General features: G+C 51.7%; 2 protein-coding genes across 8 annotated transcripts in view; one reads left to right on the forward strand and one right to left on the reverse strand.

Moving 5' to 3' along the window:
• Positions 1–12,807, forward strand: part of Pisd (phosphatidylserine decarboxylase) — a 56,059-nt gene extending 43,252 nt beyond the window's left edge. For 2 of the 7 annotated variants that reach the window (XM_026788695.1, XM_026788694.1), the window contains exons 4-9: positions 8,052–8,217; positions 9,697–9,933; positions 10,177–10,315; positions 10,551–10,697; positions 10,927–11,087; positions 11,632–12,807. In XM_026788695.1, the coding sequence (XP_026644496.1) occupies positions 8,052–8,217; positions 9,697–9,933; positions 10,177–10,315; positions 10,551–10,697; positions 10,927–11,087; positions 11,632–11,856 (1,075 nt within the window). In that variant the 3' untranslated portion in view covers positions 11,857–12,807. Of the gene's footprint in view, positions 1–1,928; positions 2,932–6,246; positions 6,501–8,051; positions 8,218–9,696; positions 9,934–10,176; positions 10,316–10,550; positions 10,698–10,926; positions 11,088–11,631 lie in introns of those variants that run through there. The other 5 variants (XM_005366087.3, XM_026788697.1, XM_026788696.1 and 2 more) reach the window with 5 other exon arrangements.
• Positions 12,750–14,775, reverse strand: part of Sfi1 (SFI1 centrin binding protein) — a 62,008-nt gene continuing 59,982 nt past the window's right edge. Inside the window, exons 29-32 of the mRNA XM_013353384.2 lie at positions 13,966–14,104; positions 13,776–13,854; positions 13,076–13,187; positions 12,750–12,996 (exon numbers count right to left, since the gene is read on the reverse strand). Coding sequence (XP_013208838.1) covers positions 12,892–12,996; positions 13,076–13,187; positions 13,776–13,854; positions 13,966–14,104 — 435 coding nt within the window. The 3' untranslated portion in view covers positions 12,750–12,891. The remainder of the gene's footprint in view (positions 12,997–13,075; positions 13,188–13,775; positions 13,855–13,965; positions 14,105–14,775) is intronic.

Below are 14,775 nucleotides of genomic sequence, written 5' to 3' on the forward strand. Positions count from 1 at the left end.
GCAGGCCAGAAGAGTGCACCAGACCTCACCTCATTACAGATGGTTGTGAGCCACCATGTGGTTGCCGGGAATTGAACTCATGACCTTTGGAAGAGCAGGCAATGCTCTTAACCACTGAGCCATCTCTCCAGCCCTAGTAGTTAGTATTTCAGTTCAGTATTATAATCTATTTGACATGGTAAAAAAATTAGAATGGATTTTGACTTTTTTGGAAGCACTTTTCTCAAACTGTTTCAAGAAAGCTGATTCTTTCTTGTTTAGTGAATGGGGGAAAAGATAGATTATTCTTCAAATAGAATGACTTTCTCTTATCCTTTCAGCTAGTCTCCTCCAAAATCCAGGTGAGTAAGCTTGAGAGCAGCCTGAAGGAGAGCCAGGCCAGCTGTACCGACATGCAGAAGATGCTGTTTGAAGAGCGAAATCATCTTACTGAGATGGAGACAGAGTTAAAAGCTGAGCTGATCAAAGTGGAGCAACAGAACCAAGAAAAGGTAACTTTTAGCAAGATAAGAAGTTAATGATAAGGCATGGGCTGTCACTGCCTTTGGTGGTTCATTATTTTAAAAAGTAGAATGTGCCTGACATGGTGGCCGATGCCTGTAATCCTAGCACTCTGGGAGGCTAAAGCAGAAGAATCATCTCAAGTTCAAAGCCTATCTGGACTACATTGAGACCCTATCACTATCTAAAAAATAAATAAGTAAACAAACAGTGATGGCACATGAAGCTTTTTTCAAAAGGCTATGTGGTCTTTTTCACATTTTGTAAGTAAGTAACCTGAAACAAAAATGACTTTTCTAGCCACTGGCTCCGATCCCAAGGATACATACTGAGAAACAGCTTTAAGAAGCTTATTGCTTTAGACCATGAGAAGAAGACATTCTTTACCTTTAACTCACAAAAAAGTTACATGAATCACTACTTGAGCTAGATAACATCCTTTCTCCCCTTACTCCTTTCTTATCACCCAGTGCTTGTGTCTTTCTTTAGGTGCTGTATCTTCTCAGCCAGCTGCAGCAATGCCAAATGGCAGAGAAGCAGCTGGAGGAGCCGGTTTGTGAAAAGGAACAGCAGCTGCTGAATACACTGAAATGTCAGGTATGCTAAACATGATGGAAATGATTAAAGGTGGTGGCGAGGCAGAGGCAGGCCTGTGAGTTCAAGGCCAGCCTGGTCTACAAGAGCTAGTTCCAGGACAGGCACCAAAGCTACAGAGAAACCCTGTCTCGAAAAACCAAAAAAAGAAAAAGAAAAAGAAAATGAACCTGCCTGTGACTTCTTGTGCCACCCAGAGATACCAGCCGTATTCACGGTTTCTCTGGACCCCTGGAGAGTAAGAAGTGACTGTGACTACCTGACCTCCTTGTTTCTCAACTACCTTTCATCCCTGACACAGGGCATTATCTAGTGTACAGGCAAGGAATGCATGAAATTCACATACCCACTCGGGTTCTAACCTGTGCTCTAAGGGGCTCCAGATCCCTTGCCTTTGGGTGCTGGCAACTAAGTAGTCTTCGAGCCTTCAGAATCTCCTAGGGGCACTAGGTGGCAGTCTGAACCAGAAGCTTGCAAAGCAAGTGGTTTACTCACTGAGCCGCTTCACCAGGCTCCCGACAGTCTTCCATGAGAAGAGTCTGGAGTCTTCGGGAACTCAGCAAGATTGGAGACTAATTAGTAGTGTCTGCTGGGTGCACAGGCCCCGTGAACAGAGGCGGGCTGTGTGTCTCTGTCTCCCCGCTTTTCTTGTGGTGTGGTATGGGTGTGGAATAGCATGGGAGTCCCAGAGGGTAGCCCTCTATGTGTCTGCTTGCCCCTGCTACAGCACAGCCTGATCCAGGTGAGGAGGGCAGGTGTGTGCAGCTGTGTCTGAACAATATCGGTGTTTTTTCAGTGTAAGGAACTGAAGGTGTACCCTTTACAGTAGCCTCACATGAAAAGACAAGCTTTGCAAGGCCACGCAGCTGTTGCTGGGTTGACCCCAGACGTGAATGAGACTCATGAGTGTTGATCCCCTGTAATCTCCCACTTTCCCTGGAAAATGTTAGGCCCTTTCATTTTCTTTTATGTTAGTTGGGTGCCAACTGGATAAGCCTGGCATTCTGTAGGTATAGGGTGATCTGCTGACTGCAGTCTGGGACCTTCTCATCCGGTGGGGTAGAAAGACCTACCCCACAGGGCGTCTCCAGCTGGAAAGCACTGCCTGTTCCCGTCTGTGGGTGAGTGGTCCGTGTTCACCCATCCACACTGTTCTTCGGTCTGGGCTTTGTCTGTCAGAGGTTTGCTGTGTGTGGGTGTGGGTGTGTTATAATTGAAGTTGGGAGGGGTAACCTTGTGTCTTCATGGTCCAGTGTGGGAAAAAATTTAAGGTTTTCCATATCTTTAGAATTTCTGGAGTTAAAAGGGGGGATGCCGGAAGTGACTTTGTGATCAGCCCAGTGAAGAAGACTGTCTTACTGTCTTCATGAGGCATATCTTGCAGAGTTGGTGGAGGGCAAAAGCTCAGAAGCCAGCCAGAGGCTAAGGATTCAGGGTCCCTGAAGTCCCCGGAGGCATCCTCTGGGGAGCGCTGGGCCCATGTTGCTCTAGTGTCTGAAGCAGTCAATCTTTTTTGGTGTCGTTGGAGGGGGCATAATCTTTGGTTCGCCGTTAGAGACTATGATTGGGTGGGGCTAGGGCCCCTGCCGGCCTCTTTCTCTTTTCTCCAGGTTGTAGCCCCTCCTCTTAAAGGGCCCTCAGGGCTTCTCGTGCTTTACTGGTGCTCAGAGGGTGTGGTGACTTTAACGGCGTCTGGTGTTGCTCCTCCTGCCCCCGCTCTCAGCAGGAACCAGAATCCTGCCTGCTCTGAGACTCTGAGGCTTCAGAACCTAGCCAAAGCTGGAGGAATTGAAGACCAGGGCCCAGAAACTGGATTGGGACTGTCCTCGTGAGTGAGTGAGTTGATAGAGGCCATAAGTGGGACCTGCCGCAGCGGGCGAGCTTTTCAAGGAGCCCCCTCCGCTCTCCCTGAGGCTGGGAGGGCCGGGTGGGAGCGCCTCCCAGCTCTTTGCTGCTGCCTTCTAGTAGCTCTTTTACTGCTCCGGGAGCCGAGGGATCTCTTTGGACCTGCTTGCTCTCCTGCCCCCAGGCAGTTGGGCTGTTTGAGCTCACTTCCTCCACGTCCCGTCGCTGCTCTTGTCCCCAAAAGGCTGAGCAGGAAGTGAGCAAGATGCTGGGAGGTGTGGGAAGTACAGGCTTGGGGGCGGCTCTGGGCTCCCAGTGTGCTTTTCTCTGTGCTGCCTGGGGAAAAGGGAAGCATCGTTGTAGATTGAAGAGAGCTGGAGTCATGCATACTACAGTCTCTGCCGTGGGACCCAGGAACCATACATAGATTGTCCGAGAGAAGATTCCTTTATTTATTTATTTGAGAAGTTGAGAAAGAATTCTTTTTCTCCCACTTCAGTGACTGACTTGATTACAGGCCCTTCAGCCCTTCTCTTTGTCCCCTCTTCCTTTGCTAGTGACTTCCCAGAATTGCTGGGTTTGCCTAGGGAGGCTCCATTTTCCTGCCCTCTATTCGAGAAGTTTTTCACAGCCTAGAAATGTGGAGCAGGAGTTGGCAGCCTCCCTGGACACACCTGCTGGGTAGTCTTGCCTCAGGGAGCTGGGGAAGAAATGGCCTAAGCCCTCCGGGTGGGAAAGTGAGTGGTGGCTGCAATGGGTCCGAGATCTCTGGTTTAGGAAGAAGAGTCTGCCTGCTTTTATCGCCTGCCCAAGTGAGGGACTAGGAAGTGCGCACAAACCCCAAAGCATACCACTACCACCCACCCTGCAAGCACAGATGCTCACTTAACACAGCCACTGCTCACACCCACTCACACCTATAGCTGCTAACTGGCCTGGCCCATTTGTCGACTTCAGTTGGGATGTTCCATTTCATTGGGGACCAGGTCCTAAGCAGGAGTGGATGGAGAAGGACATGGTATGAACCCCAGAACAGCATGTCCTTGCAGAACTAACCCTGTCCCCGTGTTTACATCAGTTTAAACTTCCTACTTACGAGACAGAACTGACTCATATTTTGGGCTCCCCTTTCAGAGTTGCCCCCCCCCCCTTATGCCTTCTCATAGTGTGTTTCCCTTGCTGGAAAGGGAGGTAAGAGTTGGGGAGCCACTGGGTTGAGATAGGAGTTAGGTTTATAAGATTATTCTGACCTTGCTTGTAAGCCTGTTGTGAATCTCAAGGGAAGTGTGCAGATAGAGAAACGGGCAAGGAGAGCAGCAGTGGTTACCAAGGCCTTGACCAGCTCTCAGGATTGTAGTGATCAGATCAGTGCTCACCAAAGATCCCTCAGAGTTTTCAGGTAGCAGGTGACTGACCCTCAGGCTTTAAAGTCTGGCTGATCAGCCTGAACTAGCCTCCTCAGATTGTGCTTGACTCTCAGGAGGGACAGAAGGTGTCAGCACTCGCCTGTCTCAGGGCTCCTTCTTGGCCAGGACTTACCCAAAGCCTTGAGCACTCAGAGGCTAGGGAGAGTCAGAAGGGCTTCGGGTTGAAGGGGTTTAGCAGGCAAAGGTGGTGGAGGTCTGTGAAGTGGGAAGGATGGGGGCTCTGCTATTGAAGTAGCTCAGCTTTGGAGGTGAAAAGGCAGACTGGATGTCCTTATTGCTTTGAACTGGACAGATAGGACTCAGTTTATTTCTTGGGGAGGAGCTAAACTTGTTCTGTTTCCTGGGGACTCTGCGGGATCCCAGGCCCTAGTCTTTGGATGGGGTGGGGCTCCTACGTGTACTGATCTGGTACTAGCGTCTTTTAAGAGAGGAGGTTTGAGGATATTTGTGTGCTAGGGTAGGCCAGTCTTCCTTTTCCTCAGCCACAGGGAGACATCTGTATCTTGATGGCTTTGTTATTTATCCCTTCTCCTAGAGGCCACTAGCATACTTGGGATTCAGTGGCTTTTGCAGGCAGGTGCCAGGGCTGGAATTTTTACCTCTTTGGCTGAAATGAACTTACCAGTGCACAAACACTTGTGTAGAGAGAGTGATAGAAGTTGTCACCGTGTGGTGCCTAATTTGTTCTTGCCTGAGTTTGTTCTGCTCAGGCATTAGTTCTTTTGTTTGTTTTTTGTTTCTCAAGCCAGGGTTTCTCTGTGTAACAACCCTGACTGTCCTGGAACTCACTGTGTAGTTCAGGCTGGCCTTGAACTCTGAGATCCATCTACCCCTGCCTCTCTAGTGTTGGGATTAAAGGCGTATATTGCCACCAGAGGCTTTTTTTTTTTTTTTGGTTTTTCGAGACAGGGTTTCTCTGTGGCTTTGGAGCCTGTCCTGGAACTAGCTCTGTAGACCAGGCTGGTCTCGAACTCATAGAGGTAATAACTCTTGAGGCCAGCATTTCTTCATCGGAAAGCAGTGACAGGTGCTGACTCCTTCCGGGGCTGAGATTGAGGCTGGAGAGCAGGTGTATGGGCTTCCCGTTTGCCCCTATGAGCTTTCATCCTCCCCAGGACCTTAAGGGCCCTGATTGCTTTGGTCTGGGATAGCCACGGTTACGGAATGCTTGTTCTTTCTCCCTGTTATCTGTACTGTGGGGAGGCTATGAGCAGGGGGTGGGCCCTGAAGATTGCCAGGGAATGGCCTAGTCAGAGTGCCTTTTTGACGGAAAATTGGAAGACAGGATAGGAAGGTTTGGACTTCAGTGTTGGCTGCTGCCCAATCCCAGGTTGGTTTTCTCTGAGATAGCCCAGGTGTTACAGTTTATGAAGATGCTTGGACTACACAGAGACTGGTACTGGAGGCTTCAAGGCCAAGAGGAGTTACAGCATGTTACAGTGCTCAGGTGCACATCGCTATGCCTTGCCTGGATGTCCTGGCTGGCTGCCCCTCTGTCATTCCTCAGATGCTACTTTGTAACCTGAATGGAAAATGGGTCAGGTCCTCTGAGGGAGGGACCATCAGCCTGGAGCACAGGGCTCAGATTCCCACCTTGTGCTTTTGGAACCCAGTGGCGCCTAGAAGTCTTGGCAGTGTCTGGCCACCTCTCTACCAGGGCTGGCTGGAGCAGATAGCCCCAAGGCTTTACCCACCTTCGGCCTTCCAGCAGAGCAGGGAGAATTGCGCTGGGCAGCTGGTAGGGACAAGACAAGTGACCAAACCTGGGTGATAGAGCTGGCCCAGTACAGGAGCTTCTGTCCTGGCAGTAAAGCCTGAGCAGATGACGTGAGCGGGAGTCGGAACAGCTGTGTGACTGGTACCTGTCTGTCTGCAATAGTGGGGTCCTCTCACCTGTACCTGTGAGCCACCACGAGTAAGCAGAGACTAGAAGCATTGCCACCAACGACTGGAGCAGTGACCACACTGGAGTTCCTCTGGCGAGGGGGAAGGGGATGAAGGAGAAAAACAAAGGCCAGTGAGCGAGCACGCAAGTGCACTCTTGTGGAGGCTCACAACACCCTCCCTGTGCCTACCCACAATGTGTCAGTCAGAGAAGCCGCAAGGACCAGAGCTCCAAGCAGCAGTGAAATGGTGAGATGCTGCCCGCTGAAACCTAACCCAGTGTGCTCTGGCATAATCTCAGGAAGGCCAGAGGTCAAGTCCAGTGGCCCCGATGTGGAGGTGGCAATAGGAGCTCCGGGAGTGCTGGAGGGGCCTGGAGAAGGGATCCTGAGTGTCCTGAGTAGGAGAGCCTACTTCAGGTACCTGTAGTTCTGGCTGGGAGGAGGGCCCAGTCGGGGGAGACAGGAATGGGCTTCTGTCCTGTCTTAGTCCTTAGCAAGGGCATCCAGGCCCCACTCCCACTCCAGACCCCGGCTTCCTACACTTGGAAGAGGATCAGTCCCCCTTCCCCCAGCATTTCAGCATTGGTCTCAGCTCTTCTGCAGTGACTTGGGCGGGAGAACAGTGGTTTGTCTTTGCTTGGTCCCTCCCACCTCCCCTTGTGTTTTAAAAACATAATGGAGTGGGGTGGAAGAGAGAAAAGGAATGCAGGACAGTTGGTGTGCTGTGGTTCAACCCTCCTCTCCCATCATGGTGGACTGCCAGCCACTCGCCCGTTATCTGCAGAAATCTTTTGTTCCTTAGTTTGCTCAGTTTCTGGGAGACAGAGGACTCAGCTTCTCTTGAGAGTAAGCACAGTTGTAGATGGCAGCCTTGCTTGTTTAATCAAATCCCTGGGGACGTTCTCAGAGTGGGTGGCAGTATGGTCTCGTGATGGCTACACTGAGGCCTCAGGACTATTAATTTTCTAGGACCTGACATGTGGCAGGGAACTTAGTTGCATTCAGGAAGCTGAGGTTATAGCACCTTTGCAAACTGACTGTATAGAAGACAATGAACTTTTAAAAGTGGTGGATCCTATGGGTCATATGTCTCGCTCTAGCAGAGTAGAAAGGCGGCTTTGGAACTAGGTGGTGGCTGCCCTCCTAACTCTGTGGATAAGGCTTGGAGAGCCTGACCCAGAGACATAGGTAGATGGAGCCACACTTAGGTCCTATCATTTAGCAGAAGAGGAAGCAAAAGATCTGAAGGTTTTCCCAGGTGCCACAATGATGTGGTCCAGCTGGCTAGGCTCATGGTACTTCAGTCTTGTGCCCTGCTTCAAATAGACTCAGTCTTTCTGGCACCTGTGAGGACAGAACTATCCTTGGGTCCCAACCGTCCTTAGCATAGGAGGCTGCAGGTATAAGGCGGATTCTCTTGCCTTCCCATTCTGGGTCCCCAAGGCCTTTGCTGGGGCTGCTGCTGTACTTGGGGAGGGTGCTCTACCTTAGAGGTATCCAGGAGTTGGGCCTGACCTGCCTTTGTCCTGTTGGCACCCACTCAAATCAGCTGGTAGGTGGGAGACACTGGAAAATGAACCCACAAGTCAGGTAGCCAGGTAGCCAGGTCCCCAACTCAGAACTGGGGTTGGATGGAATGAAATGGTCACTGAATGCCTGCTGGAACTCTTTGGCTCTGTTGGAGAGGCAGCTTACTGAGGATGGGGAGGCAGGAATGACACTGGCTGAGGGGCTTACTCCTCAGATTCTCTCAGACTTAGGCATTGACCCAGGCCATGTGTGAACATGTGTCCTGCAGGTTGCACTTCCCCCGGCTGGCCCTTCGGTGGAGGCTAGGCCAGCTTAGCTGCATGTCCAGACCTGCTCTGAAACTGCGCTCCTGGCCCCTGACCATCCTCTACTACCTCCTGCCCTTCGGTGCCCTCGGGCCCCTCAGCCGGGTGGGATGGAGGCCCGTGAGCAGGGTAAGTGTGAGTTGGCTTCTTGGCCATGGCCCTCCCTTACAGGCACAGGGAAGACAGAGAAAGTTCTCAGAAGTAGAAGCAGTGGCCGCACTCTTGGGTAGATGTGTAAGAAGGCTGTTTGATGGTGACCATGTGACAGTCTACAGCATCACTGGTGTCATTGGGAGCCATGATTTTGGAAGGAACTTACACATTGGTCAGTCAGAAAATGATGTCACTCTTACAAGCAGAAGCAAACAGAGAGGTGACTGTAAGAAAATCCATGTAAAATCTGGACACCAACAGGCAGTTTAGGAAGACTGTGGCTAGGCTGGGCCTGCTCATGTGAATACACGCTTGAGACGCTCACTCAGGACTGCACAGGTGGCTTCCCCGTGCAGGATCTGGCCAACCAATGCCTGGAGGGCTCTTGCTCTCAGCTTCCCGACAGGCTGACCCCAAGGAGGCAGCCCTACTTCTTGGTCACTGGTAGTCTAGGTAGGCGTCACAGGAGTCCAGGCGAATATACTAGACACTAGAGCATAGCCTGGGCACATGGCAGTGTTGCTCTGTCCAAGTGGTTGAGCATCAGCCAGGAGACACTAGTGTGGAGGAGGACTGCCGGAAATTGGTACTCTGCTGTGTTCGGATACACAGAGGTAGCAGCAGAAGCTCAAGAGTTCTGCAGTACCCTCTGGCCCAGCAGTGGGATTGGTACTTATCTCCTGGGGCTCCATACTAGAGGGATAACAGAAAGTTTTCAAAAACAAGTCTCCTGCCTTTTTGAGAGCCCACAGGCTTGCTCAGGTGCAGACGTGTCAAGGTGATGTTGCAAATCTGAGAGTGAGAACACCATCCTTGCTCCCTATGAAAAGGATGCTCTGGATTATAGGCCTACCCCTTGCTCTTGAGAGCCTCCTGCTGCCTTCTTGAGTAGTATGGAACGTGGGCAGTCAGCTAGGACAAAGGTAGCATGCCTTATGATAGACTTTCAGGCTTGTACTGGGCTCATTTCTTTCCCCCATCTTTTTTTTTTTTTTTTTCGAGACAGGGTTTCTCTGTGGTTTTGGAGCCTGTCCTGGAACTAGCTCTTGTAGACCAGGCTGGTCTCGAACTCACAGAGATCCGCCTGCCTCTGCCTCCCGAGTGCTGGGATTAAAGGTGTGCGCCACCACCGCCCAGCTCTTTCCCCCATCTTTAAGAACCAATCTGTTTGGTCCAGTCTCCACCTCAGGGACTAAGGCATCTACTCTTGACCTTTTCATGAAATAGCAAAAAGTGAGCTAGGCTGTAATGCATATCTAGACCTTGTTTGAGTATTTGGTGAACAGAGTCTGGTTCCTTCTGAGAAACAATCACTTCACAAACAAGCCTGAACACTCGGGCCTTTGTGGTGGCTTCTCTAGGTGTTCTCTTTTTTTCTTTCTCATGTGGGGGTGTGGGGGTGTGGGATAGCTCTCAGTTTGTGACCAACTCAGCCTCCTGCATTGTGGCCTGCAGGTGGCTCTGTACAAGTCGGTGCCAACACGTTTGCTGTCACGTGCCTGGGGTCGCCTGAACCAGGTGGAACTTCCATACTGGCTGCGGAGGCCGGTGTACAGCCTGTATATCTGGACCTTTGGGGTGAACATGACAGAGGCTGCTGTGGAGGACCTGCACCACTACCGAAACCTCAGCGAGTTCTTCCGGCGTAAGCTGAAGCCTCAGGCTCGGCCTGTCTGTGGCTTGCACAGTGTGGTAAGGCCTGGCTGGCCCTGTCTCCATTCTTAATTAGGAAATGAGATCTTTGTTTAAGCCAGGCTTAGCAGCCCTTTATTAGCTCTGGCCCTCTGGGGTGCTCCCTCCTGTCTTGTAGTTCACCAATGTCAGCACATCCTGGCCTAGGTCTCCCTGGGTGCTTGGCAGGTCCGGTGTCAAGGGAGCCACTGAAGGCGAGGACTAGGCTTCCCACTTAGTATCAAGCCTCTCTGTTCCCTCCAGATCAGCCCATCAGATGGCAAGATCCTCACCTTTGGGCAGGTGAAGAACTGTGAAGTGGAGCAGGTAAAGGGCGTAACCTACTCTCTCGAGTCATTCCTGGGCCCTCGGGCCTATGCAGAGGACCTGCCCTTCCCTCCAGGTGGGTCACTGCTCAGTTGGGGTTGGAGCGGGGGGGGGGGGGGGGGAGACATCAGAGGCTAACAAAGGGCATCCAGGACCCAGGGAATACAAAGGCCAGGAAAGCTTTGGGGCAGTAGACTGGTATGCAGCCGGGGGTCCTCACCGGAGCCTTCGGGTACCAGGTGCTCACTGTGGGATGAATGGCACCTGGAACTCGTCAAAGAGCCAGGCTTTCTTTCTGCCCCACCCCACAGCCTCCTCCCGTGACTCCTTCAGGAAGCAGTTGGTCACCCGGGAAGGGAATGAACTCTACCACTGTGTCATCTACCTGGCCCCCGGAGACTACCACTGCTTCCACTCCCCTACCGACTGGACTGTCTCACATCGGCGTCACTTCCCAGGTAGGCTCAGGGCTGGCTCAAAGTGAGAGCTGCCTCTGTGGGTATTAAGAGGTCCTTGGCCTCGCGACTTGAAGGTCTAGGCTGTTGTCACGGCCAGGAGATGGCTACTTGAGGCTAGCTGGCTATGGGCAAGGATACCTGGGGTCATGCTTGGAATTTGGAATGACAATTAGCCTGTGGGTCCCTGTGGCTTTTAGTCACTCTGACATGAACACACCTATCTCCATAGGTTCCTTGATGTCAGTGAACCCTGGCATGGCCCGATGGATCAAAGAGCTCTTCTGTCACAATGAGCGTGTGGTCCTGACTGGCGACTGGAAACATGGGTTCTTCTCATTGACGGCAGTGGGAGCCACCAATGTGGGCTCTATCCGCATCTACTTTGACAGAGTGAGCAGAACCTACAGGCCAAACCTCTTGGGTGCAACCATTCCATTTGTTGTACAGCCAGATCTTTGGGGAGGTATATTCCAGCTCTGGCCAGGCCTGGCTCTGCTGAGCAGCTGCTTTGTAGGCACCCTTTCTAGCTCAGTCTCTTAGCCTCCCTCTTCCTGTTGCCATTCACTTCCCTGGAGATGGCTGGAGAGGTGAGAGACCCAACCTCACTCTTGATGTGCTACTTTTGCCAGGAGCCATGGTCAGAGGCAAAGATGGAACATGCAGAAGGTAGAATTGGTTTAGATGAGAAAACCTGGTACCCTCCCCACTCCGCCTTTTTTGGTGCTATGACTGCTGCCTTGCACCATTTGTGCTTGGACAGAGTTGGGTCTGACCCTCCTCCCCCGCCCCTCCTAGTCTAGGTCTCAGCAGATGCTGGGACTATTGATTGGTGATAGGCCTTTGCCCTGGGATGCCATCTTTGCTCCCTTCTCTGAGCTGGGCGGGGTTGAGAACAGGCAACAAGGCTAATTAACCTTTTCCTTCTTGCCCCCAGGACCTGCACACTAACAGCCCCAGATACAGCAAGGGTTCCTACAATGACTTGAGCTTTGTAACACATGCCAACAAGGAGGGCGTTCCCATGCGCAAGGGCGAGCACCTAGGCGAGTTCAACTTGGGCTCTACTATTGTGCTCATCTTTGAGGCACCCAAGGACTTCAACTTCAGACTGAAGGCAGGGCAGAAGATCCGCTTTGGGGAAGCTCTGGGTTCCCTCTAGTCTTGGTTGTGACTGCCAAGGGATCTTTCGACACAGGAGCATGAGGGTCTTCAGAGGCACCCCAGGTTGTCCGGGTGAGGCACTGTGGGACTGACCTGGTAGGACCTGAATGATTTGTTCCTGCTTGTCCAGAGGTGCAGAGGACAGGTTTGGGATCTGTCAGGACCCCTTTACAGAGAGCGGGTATGGATTTGACCTCACAATCACTTTGAGGTTTTTTTGTTTGTTTGTTTAGTTTTGTATAAGTTGGAGATTTTACATCTCTGGATGAGTATTGTGAGAACAGTTATGTGCTACAACATCCTAACTGCTCCCCCACCTGTCTCAGGGCCTTCTTCTGTCAGCCCCTTTGTTCTTTCTGATTTAGATTCCTTGGCACAGGCTGTGGATCCACCCTCTTCCTAGAGTAGGCCACATGGCCTTCACAACTGCTTTCTGTTCCCAAACGCACCCTCTGCTGCTGAAGTAAAACCATTTCTATGTTGTTGAATGTGTTGACCTAGCCTCTGCCAGTTCTTCTGAGGACAGTGACTAATGATTCTGACCTTCCAGAGCTGGCTGAGTCCTTCTGCTGGTAGGCAAGACCGATTACTGACTTGCCTGGCCGTGTACAAAGTGAGGGGGCAGGTAGAGGCCCAGCCCTGCAGGAAGTAGGGACATGCTGCTATTGGTCTAGGGGCTGTGTTGGAGGCAAAGGGTATGATGGTCAGTGCCTAGAAAACCTGTTCCAAGTAGCTGCCAGGTATGCAACCCATGGGGAAGCCAGTGGTAGGGACAAGGCCAGTTTCATGTTGATCTTAGGGATACCATGAATTTCTCCTGCAGGAGAAATCATTGAACTTTTCAACTGTATCAGTAGTATAATATTTTGTATGAAAAGTAGGAGACTTCTGAACAGTAATTCATTTAATTGCAAGACATTTTGAAATAAAAAAAAATCCCCAAACCATTGTAACTTTGTATTCTGTTACTGAATGGGGTGAGGGTGTCTATGGCCTTGTGAAGGTCAGCACTTGTTCCCCAGAGGCAAGCCCACTAGCACAGAGCCTGTCTCAGGGCCCGAACACGAGCAATGCATGTACCAATGGGCTGGCGCTGGGCCTGGAGCTCCTCAGCCAACTGCTGGATCTGTAGTTCCACCTGGGGGCCAGGAGGACAAGGCAGCTGGAAGGAAGCACAGCCGGGGGCTGGCCCTGGGGCTGACCTGGGTCTTACTTACCTCTTCTAGTTCTTTTTTCACCTGCTGTTCTAGATCCCAGTCCTCCGGCCTGGGCTCTTCCTGGCTTAGCTCTAGCCACCTACGCAGGCTGTTGGCTTGTCGCTGGCACGACCTGGAGATGAGGACACCTGTCAGGCCAGGTTCTTGGCATAGCCTCAAGAGAGCCCCTTCTGGATTGAAGAGGCATACTGGCTAATACTAAGAGCTAGGGTGGACACAGTGTGGAAGGCCCTACTTAGGCTGCCCACAGTGGCTGAGGAGAGGAATGCTTCTGTTTTCCCAGCGAACAGCAACTCGGGTAGGCCATGTAAAAATGACCCTTCCCGTCCCTTTCTAGGGGACCAGACTTTTTCACTCATTTCTCTGAAAGTTACTGTGTGCTACCAGGCCCCAGAGCACTGGGTGTAGCTAGAACCCAGGCTTGTGCTGTCTGTACCTTGTCAGTATTACAATCATGGTTGTTGGGCGGGTAACAGAATAAGCAAGTCTTGCTTTCTTTACATATCTTCCAAATGGAAAGCAGGACTTCCAACCCTAGGTGAAGATAATAGGGCCACAAGACACTCACTTCAACCCCCTGGAGTGAGTTAGAACACAAGGGGTCCCAGGACCTGCTGGGAGAAGTGGAACCCCCCTGCCTTTCCAAGCCTTCCCATGTCTATTCACATAGACAGGCCCCAGGGCAGCTGGTGGGCCTCACCGAAGGTTCTGCTTGGTGGTCTGGTAGTGCTGTAACTGCTGCTGGATCCCCTCCAGCTCAGCCTCAAGCTCTGTGTGGCCTGCAGCAACAGGAAGATGAGTTTGACCTTGCTCACCATCCTCTTTAGACCCACCAGGGAGACTGGTAGGACTTTGGTGGGAGGGTGGTCCCAGTGCCTTGACCTACTCACCTGCAACCTCGGAACCATAACCAGGTCCAGTCCTGGTGCTTGTGAAATCCCCAGGGAGGAAGAGATGGGGCTTGGGCCCTCTGGTTAGAGATGGGCACGCCAGAGGTTGAGGTCTAGGAATGGTGGGCTTTGCTGACACCTGTAGAGGAAGAAAGGGTGAATGTTGAGCAACAAAGCTAGTGGGGACCCTTCCCAAGGTGAGTCCCATCTCCAGTTCACTGCCCACAGTGCCTTGTAGCGATAGGGTGATTGGCCAGCACACACAAAGCCTGGCTCTACCTGTTTTGGAAGGTGATACACTGGGAAGTCCCACAGGCAATCTCTACTGTTGAATGCCATTCTTGTGTAAGGGGACCTGTAGTGCTACCCCAGGAACAGAGACAGTTTCTGCCCTTGCCCAGCCTTTCACCCCACTAAGCTAAGCTTGGCCTCAGTGCAGCAGCTTTCCCAATCCAACACTCCAGCGCCCCAAGTCTTCTGTGGAGAGTGGGCATGCCAATATTTAAGATTTTGTTTGTTTACTTATTTACTAACACAGATGAGTCTTGCTGTATAGCATAGGCTGATTTGAGCTCTCTGTCCTCCTGCCTCTACCTCCTAAGTGCTGGGATTAGGTGTGTGTCACTTCTATTACCAGCCATTTATCACCAGAAACTGCCTTCTTCCTGTCTGCACCCCTCCCCAGTCAGCATCACCTTCTTAGGAGCTGACTCAGTACTGCCACCTATCTCAGGAGCACACCCTTGTGTGCTCCCTGTGTCCTCCTAGGTGGCACCTTTGCCCTGCACTGTGGACACTCATAGCCTTGAA

Source organism: Microtus ochrogaster, unplaced genomic scaffold, assembly GCF_000317375.1.
Source record: "Microtus ochrogaster isolate Prairie Vole_2 unplaced genomic scaffold, MicOch1.0 UNK6, whole genome shotgun sequence".
NCBI lineage: Eukaryota > Metazoa > Chordata > Mammalia > Rodentia > Cricetidae > Microtus > Microtus ochrogaster.